At 41.4% G+C, this 11,290-nt stretch overlaps 1 protein-coding gene across 1 annotated transcript in view; it reads left to right on the forward strand.

The window, feature by feature from the left end:
- Nucleotides 1-9,333, forward strand: part of LOC120992396 (microtubule-associated serine/threonine-protein kinase 4-like) — a 188,101-nt gene extending 178,768 nt beyond the window's left edge. Inside the window, exons 2-4 of the mRNA XM_040421363.1 lie at nt 1,104-1,257; nt 6,461-6,585; nt 9,278-9,333. Of these exons, the coding sequence (XP_040277297.1) occupies nt 1,104-1,257; nt 6,461-6,585; nt 9,278-9,295 (297 nt within the window). The 3' untranslated portion in view covers nt 9,296-9,333. The remainder of the gene's footprint in view (nt 1-1,103; nt 1,258-6,460; nt 6,586-9,277) is intronic.
- The last annotated feature ends 1,957 nt before the right edge of the window (nt 9,334-11,290 follow it).

The raw sequence follows: 11,290 nt of genomic DNA on the forward strand, positions 1-11,290 counted from the left end.
GTAAGGCCCCCTTCACATGAGCGAGTTTTCTGCGCGGGTGCGATGCGTGACGTTAACGCATGGCACCCGCACTGAATCCTGACCCATTCATTTAAATGGGTCTGTGTACATGAGCCTTGTTTTTCACGCTTCAGTTCTGCGTTGCGTGAGAATCGCAGCATGTTCTATATTCTGCGTTTTTCACGCAGTGCTGGCCCCACAGAAGTGAAAGGGGCTTCAGTGAAAAACACATTGCACCCCGATGTAACCTGGATGCAGTGCGTTTTTCACTGATGGTTCCTAGGAGATGTTTGTAAACCTTCAGTTTTTTTTTAAAATGCACTTGAAAAATGCATTAAAAATGATGGTACCCGCGCGGAAAACTGAAACACTGAATGCAATCGCAGACAAAACTGACTGAACTTGCTTGCAAAACCATCAGTTTTTTTCCCCCTAAACACGACCCTGGGAGAATTCCTAAGGCCTCTTGCACACGACCGTGGTTGCCGCATTTTTTGTCCGCATCCGTTGCTCCATTCCGTGGCCCCGCAAAAATGATAGATCATGTCCTATTCTTGTCCATTTTGCGGACAAGAATAGGCATTTCTATAATGGGCCTGTTCTGTTCTGCAAATTGCGGAAGGCACACCGTGTTTCGCGGATCCGCAATTTGCAGACTGTTCATGTGCAAGAGGCCTAACGCTCACGTGAAAGAGGCCTTACAGAAATTTCTGCCGCTGAAAAATCAGTTGAGAAACCTGAATTGGTTTGTTTCTGCAGCACGTGCTACGATTTCTGATGAATTGGGACTGTGGCAGAAATTTCTGCCAAAGATCTGCTGTCTTAATTTAAGATCAGATTCACCGTTTTTGGTGCTTGAGTGGATCCAAAAACAAGTGAAGTTATAAAGGAAACACTGATGTTTTTTTTTTGTTTTAATTCACTCTTGGCGTTACAAAAAAAAACACATCATCTACAACGGAATCTGTTAATCTAGTCTAGCGTGGCACGTGCTGGAGTTATCTGTATCTGCTGTGTCTGTCTATATATCAAATAGTTACGGACCATAATTACAGCAGAAGAGGAGCATCATTTTTAATGGACCCTTATAATTCTTTCCACAGCTCGACAACATATTGTCCCCACCTCCTATGCAGTTGCGCAAATGCAGTACTCCCGAGGTGTCCTTTCGGTCAGGCAAGTCTGTAAAATACAAAAAGTCGCTGAATGACGATGGACGGCTGCTGAGAAGAGGGAGTCTGGGAGGAGCTCTGACAGGTGAGAAGCTATCTGAGAGAGCTGGATTATTGCATGTCTTCTATATTTGGAATAGTGTTGCTTTCATGGGAATCTGGTTTGTAGTTTGACTTTTATACCTTGCTCGCTTCATTATGAGCTATTGTGGCCAATGCTGATAAACATGGAGTATGCATCCGTTTACAAGGCGAGACTATGCAGGCTTATACATTCTAAGACAATAGATGTATTGTTTACAAAATGGTAAAATGTTACAAGTAGATTCCTCTTTAATGTGTCTTGTGATATTTTTCATAAATTGGTGGCGGCCCATCCCACACTTATTCTAGAAACAGACGAGGCAATAATGCTTAAAGGGGTTATACCATGTGTGGGGATTTTCTCTGGTAGACAGGTTAGCGGACGCAGTATAGAGGCAAGGAACCAGGTTGTAAATCAAACTTCAGTGTTTTGTTCACACTCTGCAAAACATAACAGTCTTGGTGCTTGTTCATACACAGCAAAACAAAACAGTGTTCATCTGGAATCCTAGGTGTCGCTTCACACCTGGCTGAATGCTCATCCACAGAATAGTTTACTGGCAGGCTTCCAGGCAGCCTGCACGCCTGTTTGCAGTCTTCAGCTTAGATGACTCCACAGCTTCACTGTCAATGGAGGAAAATCCACCCCACCTGACAGTGCTGACTGCTTTTATAAGCCTGCCAAGACCCGGCCTGGAACGTGGGGAGTAGCCACCCACCCAGCACTTTGGCTACTCCCAGTAAGAGCTGTCCCGGATCAGCTTTACAGCCATACTAAGCAGCTAAAGTGTCAGACTGCAATAATGACACTTCAGGGAAAAAAACGGCTCTTAACTCACCGAGGCCAAGAAACTCGGTGACACGTACCGACCATCAATGATGGCCCCTTGTTCCTTCCTACACATGTTTAATGTGAAAAAGGAAATCAGACTCCATATAATACATGACAATCTAACAAAGCTAAAGCCAGCTCTGTATTTCACATGGATCCAGAGATCTCCCCATTCATTGCTCCAATTGCTTTGCTAGATTTATTTCAGGCTGGCAGCCCAGGGGGTGTGTTCTTTCTGCAGCAGCTTTCGTTTTACCCCAGCTCAAGGGGGGCTGCTGCTGCTCTTTTCCCTGTCACAGCTTCTAACAGTAGATCCAGCTGGTGGCAGTTGAAGGACGGAACTAAGCATGTGCAACCACCTCAGCATGGTGGACAGAGAAAAAAAAAAAGGAATAAACAGTATGCAGATACATTTTATTTAATAACTCAGTGAATATACACAATTTTTAATTACCGTACCTTTTAAATTACAGAATTATTTAGATCCAGGTTTTGGTTTGAAAAAAGTAGAATATTTTTTGTGAGACGACACCTTTAAACCTGTTGGATATCAGAGATTTGTGTCATATTTCCACTGCTCTATGACATATACAGTACAGACCAAAAGTTTGGACACACCTTCTCATTCAAAAAGTTTTCTTTATTTTCATGACTATGAATGCATCAAAACTATGAATTAACACATGTGGAATTATATACATAACAAACAAGTGTGAAACAACTGAAAATATGTCATATTCTAGGTTCTTCAAAGTAGCCACCTTTTGCTTTGATTACTGCTTTGCACACTCTTGGCATTCTCTTGATGAGCTTCAAGAGGTAGTCCCCTGAAATGGTCTTCCAACAGTCTTGAAGGAGTTCCCAGAGATGCTTAGCACTTGTTGACCCTTTTGCCTTCACTCTGCGGTCCCCCCAAACCATCTCGATTGGGTTCAGGTCCGGTGACTGTGGAGGCCAGGTCATTTGGCGCAGCACCCAATCACTCTCCTTCATGGTCAAATAGCCCTTCCTTTGAAAGTTTTCCCAATTTTTCGGCTGACTGACTGACCTTCATTTCTTAAAGTAATGATGGCCACTCGTTTTTCTTTTCTTAGCTGCTTTTTTCTTGCCATAATACAAATTATAACAGTCTATTCAGTAGGACTATCAGCTGTGTATCCACCTGACTTCTCCTCAACGCAACTGATGGTCCCAACCCCATTTATAAGGCAGAAAATCCCACTTATTAAACCTGACAAGGCACACCTGTGAAGTGAAAACCATTTCAGGGGACTACCTCTTGAAGCTCATCAAGAGAATGCCAAGAGTGTGCAAAGCAGTAATCAAAGCAAAAGGTGGCTACTTTGAAGAACCTAGAATATGACATATTTTCAGTTGTTTCACACTTGTTTGTTATGTATATAATTCCACATGTGTTAATTCATAGTTTTGATGCCTTCAGTGTGAATCTACAATTTTCATAGTCATGAAAATAAATAAAACTCTTTGAATGAGAAGGTGTGTCCAACTTTTTGGTATGTACTGTATATATATATATATATATATATATATATATATATATATATATATAATACAGGGAGTGCAGAATTATTAGGCAAGTTGTATTTTTGAGGATTAATTTTATTATTGAACAACAACCATGTTCTCAATGAACCCAAAAAACTCATTAATATCAAAGCTGAATATTTTTGGAAGTGGTTTTTTGTTTGTTTTTAGTTTTAGCTATTTTAGGGGGATATCTGTGTGTGCAGGTGACTATTACTGTGCATAATTATTAGGCAACTTAACAAAAAACAAATATATACCCATTTCAATTATTTATTTTTACCAGTGAAACCAATATAACATCTCAACATTCACAAATATACATTTCTGACATTCAAAAACAAAACAAAAACAAATCAGCGACCAATATAGCCACCTTTCTTTGCAAGGACACTCAAAAGCCTGCCATCCATGGATTCTGTCAGTGTTTTGATCTGTTCACCATCAACATTGCGTGCAGCAGCAACCACAGCCTCCCAGACACTGTTCAGAGAGGTGTACTGTTTTCCCTCCTTGTAAATCTCACATTTGATGATGGACCACAGGTTCTCAATGGGGTTCAGATCAGGTGAACAAGGAGGCCATGTCATTAGATTTTCTTCTTTTATACCCTTTCTTGCCAGCCACGCTGTGGAGTACTTGGACGCGTGTGATGGAGCATTGTCCTGCATGAAAATCATGTTTTTCTTGAAGGATGCAGACTTCTTCCTGTACCACTGCTTGAAGAAGGTGTCTTCCAGAAACTGGCAGTAGGACTGGGAGTTGAGCTTGACTCCATCCTCAACCCGAAAAGGCCCCACAAGCTCATCTTTGATGATACCAGCCCAAACCAGTACTCCACCTCCACCTTGCTGGCGTCTGAGTCGGACTGGAGCTCTCTGCCCTTTACCAATCCAGCCACGGGCCCATCCATCTGGCCCATCAAGACTCACTCTCATTTCATCAGTCCATAAAACCTTAGAAAAATCAGTCTTGAGATATTTCTTGGCCCAGTCTTGACGTTTCAGCTTGTGTGTCTTGTTCAGTGGTGGTCGTCTTTCAGCCTTTCTTACCTTGGCCATGTCTCTGAGTATTGCACACCTTGTGCTTTTGGGCACTCCAGTGATGTTGCAGCTCTGAAATATGGCCAAACTGGTGGCAAGTGGCATCTTGGCAGCTGCACGCTTGACTTTTCTCAGTTCATGGGCAGTTATTTTGCGCCTTGGTTTTTCCACACGCTTCTTGCGACCCTGTTGACTATTTTGAATGAAACGCTTGATTGTTCGATGATCACGCTTCAGAAGCTTTGCAATTTTAAGAGTGCTGCATCCCTCTGCAAGATATCTCACTATTTTTGACTTTTCTGAGCCTGTCAAGTCCTTCTTTTGAACCATTTTGCCAAAGGAAAGGAAGTTGCCTAATAATTATGCACACCTAATATAGGGTGTTGATGTCATTAGACCACACCCCTTCTCATTACAGAGATGCACATCACCTAATATGCTTAATTGGTAGTAGGCTTTCGAGCCTATACAGCTTGGAGTAAGACAACATGCATAAAGAGGATGATGTGGTCAAAATACTCATTTGCCTAATAATTCTGCACGCAGTGTGTATATATATATATATATATATATATATATATATATATTTTTTTTTTTTTTTAATACCTTATGAAGAATTGATTAGGCTCTTATCAATTCTGTTAGACAAATGCAATGAGCCGGACCATGGGACGGTTACACGGACGCCAAATTATGCAGTGGGTCAGGATATGTGTACTGTCGCAGGGCCCTTTAAGGTGTTGTAACTCACGTACCAGGTTGGGAAGGCCAGAGTGGTATAATGTCTCTGTGTGGTAGTGGTAATGGTGTCAACAGTGTCTCCTACCTGGGTACGGCTGGACTTCTGGATCCTGGCTCACTTGCAATAAATTGAGTGTGGTGCTAGTAGGAGTAATAGAGGAATTTGCAGCAGTAATTGAGATCCAGATGTAGTGTCCCACTACGTAAAGGTGGGCACTACTAAGGGTTATGTTGCTCCCACCTCCTGTGGGAGAATGGTGTTTTGTATTGCATTGTAATGCCATGTTAATTCCTGTGTACCAGGCCTGTTAGGGGTGTAGTTTCTCCTCCCAAGCTGTAGAGGGAGCTAGGGCACACCCTAGTATATATAGTTAGGCCCAGACAGGAAAGAGTCCGTGCAGTATATTCCAGGAGGTTAGTTAGTACATTCTAGCCTGCCTGCGTTTCCTGAGCAAAAGAAGCTCAGAAGTGTGACCGATGAATGTGATGTCACATGACATAAGGAAAGGTGAAAGAAGGTTGTGGTACTACTGCGAGCGCCGCTGCCTTGTCAAACAGTGGATCGGCAGGGCTCCCGGGTGTTGGACCACCACCGATCAGATACTGGTGACCTATCCAGAACATAGGTCCTCTGTATATAAGTCTCAGAAAACCCTTTTAATAAAATGGTGTTGTTTTTCATCTAAGGGTTACCCGTACAGGGTGTGGCCATGGCTGTGGAAATGCATGTGGATTACCACGAAAAGGCTGCACTTGTACATGCAACTGAAACCTGTACAAGTTCAGCCGACATTAGCAGTAGTCTACTTGTTGCAATTAGATAGGAAGATATTACAGAATCAGTAACTATAATTCTATCCTGCTGATGTAGGAGACCTCTGGTCCTGGTAGCTTTCTTTATGTAGTGCTCAGGTCTGCAGCTAGCTGCCATTCAGAACATTATAGAATTTTATGTCAAAGGTTATGGATTATTACGACCACATAATGCAGGTATGTAATGTAACGTTCAGACTCCCTAATTGAGTGTACTTTATATTTTCTAGGACGATACTTGCTACCCGCTGTCACTGCGCAACAGTCTTGGCAGGTATCTGCGGAAACCTCTAATTTGGTGCGAATGCGGAGCCAGGCCCTAGGGCAGTCTGCCCCGTCTCTAACAGCCAGCCTAGTAAGTGATTTATTTCCTCATATGTATAAGGGCATATTCTGATTTAACAGCAGTGTTTATGTAAAGCTGGAAAACCAAGGGGAAAACTGTATCATTATTGACAAAAACCTGTTTCATCCTGGAACGCGCTGTATGTGGTGATGATACCCTGATCACGTGGAGTTTATTTACAGTTTATATATTAATGTTCATTGAAAGGGAGTAACTTTGTAAATACATTACTTACCTTGTACTGACCTTGTATACTTGTATATTATATTCCGGAGCCGCATTCCCGGTTCCTCTGGTTGTCATTAAACACTGGACAAGTTGACTATAATGTGGTGGGATGTCGTCCAAGTGGTGTCCACATTTGTGCAGCCAGGCTGCAAATTATAGAACTTGTCCTATTCTTGTCCATTTTGCAGACAAAATAGGCTCCCCCCCCCCCTCCCCCAGTAAATCAAGTGAAAGTGTGGGATGCACACAATTTTGCAGATCTGTAATTTTTGGATCGCAAAACGGTTACTGTCATGTGCAGGAGGTCTAAATTCCAAGATTAATTGCCAGTTATAATATGCAAAGAGGTATCTCCCATAGAAAGAGAACCATCTCGCCAGCGCCACCTCTTGGGAAGGGTAACTATGAGTTAATGTTCAAGATTTTATTATGCCTTGACAAGGGACAAGGGAAAATATGCAAGCCGTATATCTATCTGCTGACGGCTGTTTTGGGGTACTTACCCCTCATTGGTACGGATTAGGGGTCTGGCTGAATAGCATGTTTATTTGTGGCTACAAGAAAGGAATTTTGTGACGAGGGCCGTGAAGATGCAAACAACTACAAAATCAATGGTTACATTCTGCTTAGTGTATATTAATAAGAAATAATAATGTAATAATATTAAACACAGAAATGTGACACAATAGAAGTTGGATGCACATGTAGGAGACTAAAGTCATAACCTTTCTAGTGTAGACCAATACTTCATCACATGTCACAGATCAGTAATTCACTTTACAGTGTTTGCCATAGAAAAGACTAATTCGAGAAGGCGATCTAAAAAGAACCCTGCTGGATAGGGAGACTTTTTGGATTTTTCATTTAAATAGCAGATATCCTAAGGGGTTTAAAAGAAATATTATTTAATTTTTAATAGTTTCAGTATATTTTTACTATTGTGATAATCGTTACACCCTCTCATCTGCAGGGAGTGTGGGGTTTCGCTCTGGTAGATAGGGTAAGCTGGCGCAGTACAGAGGCAAAATACAAGTTCTTAACTCAAAACGTCAGTGTTTATTCACACTTGAGGCAATTGCACAAAACTGCACGTAACTTTGCAGTCTTGGTGTTAATTCACGCACAATGGAAAGTTCATATAACACAAGTCACCTTTCTGGCAGTTCTGCCTCCAGTAGTCCATAGCAGGCTTTAGGGGGCCTGTTTTCCCAGCATGCTGCTCTCAGCCCTTCAGCACAACACAAAGCCTCAGATCCCAAAAACAGAGACAACTCTGCTGAGCCCAGCTGCCTAATTACCCCTTTCATGACCAAGGGTCATTGATGCCCCCATGTCCATGTCTAATTTTGCAAATCTGACGTATGTCACTTTATGTGGTAATAACTTTGGAATGCTTTTACTTATCCAGGCCATTCTGAGACACTTTTCTTGTGACACATTGTACTTCATGATAGTCATAAATTTGAGTCAATATATTTCACCTTTATTTATGAAAAAATCCCAAATTTACCAAAAATTTTGAAAAATTCTCAATTTTCAAAATTTCAAGTTCTCGGCTTTTAAAACAGAAAGTGATACCTCATAAAATATTTATTATTTAACATTCCCCATATGTCTACTTTATGTTGGCATCAATTTGTAAATGTCATTTTTTCCTTCTGTCTCCTTTACTGAACAGGACCTGTGGTGAGCATTCATTACAGGTCAAGGACCTGTGGTGACGTCACTCTGGTCATCACATGATCCATCACCATGGTAAAAGATCATGTGATGGATCATGTGATGACCGGAGTGACGTCACCACAGGTCCTGTTCAGTAAAGGAGACAGAAGGAGATGCCGGGCAGCGCGATCAAGTGGACTAAGGTGAGTTAAATATTTTAATATTTTTTTTAACCCCTCCAGCGCTATTTTACTATGCATTCTGTATTCAGAATGCTAATATTTTCCCTTATAACCATGTTATAAGGGAAAATAATAATGATCGGGTCTCCATCCCGATCGTCTCCTAGCAACCGTGCGTGAAAATCGCACCGCATCCGCACTTGCTTGTGGATGCTTGCGATTTTCACGCAACCCCATTCACTTCTATGGGGCCTGCGTTGCGTAAAAAACGCAGAATATAGAGCATGCTGCGATTTTCACGCAACGCACAAGTGATGCGTGAAAATCACCGCTCATGTGAACAGCCCCATAGAAATGAATGGGTCTGTATTCAGTGCGGGTGAAATGCGTTCAACTCACGCATCGCATCCGCACGGAATACTCGCCCGTGTGAAAGGGGCCTTAGAGCTTTAGAAGCAATTCTCAACATTTTTAAGAAAATTTCCAAAACCCACTTTTCAAGGACCACTTCAGTTCTGAAGTCTTTGTGAGGTTTACATAGTGGAAACCCCCCATAAATGACCCCATTGCAAAAACTACACCCCTCACGTTATTAAAAACTGATTTTGCAAACTTTGTTTACCGTTTAGGTGTTCCACAAGAATTAATGGAAAATGGAGATGAAATTTCAGAATTTCACAATTTTGCCAGATTTTACATTTTAATCCATTTTTTCCAGTAGCAAAGCAAGGGTTAACAGCCAAACAAAACTCAATACTTATTACCCTGATTCTGCGGTTTACAGAAGCACCCCACATGTGGTCGTAAACTGATGTAAGGGCACATGGCAGGGCGCAGAAGAAAAGGAGCGCCATATGGTTTTTGGAAGGCACATTTTGCTGGACTGGTTTTTAGATGCCATGTCCCATTTGAAGCCCCCCTGATGCACCCCTACAGTAGAAACTCTCAAAGGGACCCCATTTTGGAAACTAGGTGATAAGGTGCCATTTTTATGGGTACTATTTTGGAGTACATATGATTTTTAATTGCTCTATTACGTTTTTAGTGAGGCAAGGTAACCAAAAAATTGCTGTTTTTCCGTTTTTATTTTTAATTTTTTACAAGATTCATCTGCCAGGGTAGATCATGTGCTATTTTGATAGAGCAGGTTGTTACGGACGCAATGATATAAAATATGTCTACTTTCTTTGTTTCAGTTTTACATAATAAAGCATTTTTGGAAAAAAAAATTGTTTTTGTGTCTCCATTTTCTGAACGGCTTATTTTTTTATTTTTTCTGCCAATCATCTTGTGCAGAGGCTCGTTTTTTGCAGAAACAGGTGAAATTTTTATTGGTAAAATTTTTGGGTACATATGCTGTTTTAATCATTTATTATTACACTTTTTGGGGTCAAGTGACCAAAAAAATTGATTGTTTTGGGACAGTATTTATTTATTTTTACAGCGTTCACCTGAGGGGTTATTTCATGTGATATATTTATAGAGCAGATCGTTACGGACGTGGCAATACCCAATATGTGTACTTTTTCTTATTTATTTAAGTTTTACACTAATATCATTTTTGAAAACAAAATTTTTTTAGTTTGACCAATCGACTTAGGTAGGGTCTTATTTTTGCGGCATGAGGTGACGTTTAGCTTTGTACTATTTTGGGGGGCATTTGCCTTTTTGATCTCTTGGTGTTGCAATTTTTGTAATGTAAGGTGATAAAAAATTGCTTTTTTTGGCACTGTTTTTATTAACATTTTTTTACAGTGTTTCGCTGAGGGGTTAGGTCATGTGACTTATGCTGTTGTGTTGATATACCCTGTTTATTTGCACTGTAATTACACTATAGCTGCGCTGCACTGTGGAAATGGTTAATGCACAGCCAGCTGATACTGAGATTTTATTAATTTCTATGTATGAAAAGTTTTGTAGGGAAAAACAGACACACTGACCGTCTGGTTTACCTCTGTTTGTTTGACTGCTTATTTATTACCATAAACTTGTATTGAAACTTTATGCAAGTCTATGACAGAAATTGTGGCAATATTTCTGTTTAGGCTGTGCTTCTCTACTCCACGCCTTCTAGTTCAGCTAGTAACTGTATATAAAGAGCGCCCCTAGTTTCTGCAGATAGTGGCCAGTGCCTAGTAGTAGAGACTCTACTAGACTGCATGAGTGACCAGAAGAAGGTGCTGGGCCGCAGACCCTGGTTTACAAGCCTGTTGACCAGAGCTCCATCCGGACAACTAAGCCACAGACCCTGCACCACCAGACTTTGGCCAGGGTGCCAACCTTCTGAGAGAGAAGAGAACAGCTAGCTCAGGCCTTTCCTCAGCACTGAACCTTCTTCTGCCAGGGAGGAGACTGGAGAAGCCAGCCCAGTGCCTCGCCTGTATTGTTTTGCACTTGAGTTTCTCTGGTAAAGAAGCACACTGGTTGACTGCAGTCTCTGACTCTCTGAGCTTGTCTGCCATTGGGGTTCACCACGCCTTACCATCCCTTCCAGAGAGCAGCAACACTTAGTGACACCTCGATAGTGTCCAGGGCAAACAGTGTAGCATTGGCGCCACCCCAACCCCGGCCACTACACGTGGATTATAAACCTTAATAATTTGATGAAAATAGAATATGGATTTTCCTACAATTTGCATAAT

This window comes from Bufo bufo, chromosome 2 (genome assembly GCF_905171765.1).
Source record: "Bufo bufo chromosome 2, aBufBuf1.1, whole genome shotgun sequence".
NCBI classification, from domain to species: domain Eukaryota; kingdom Metazoa; phylum Chordata; class Amphibia; order Anura; family Bufonidae; genus Bufo; species Bufo bufo.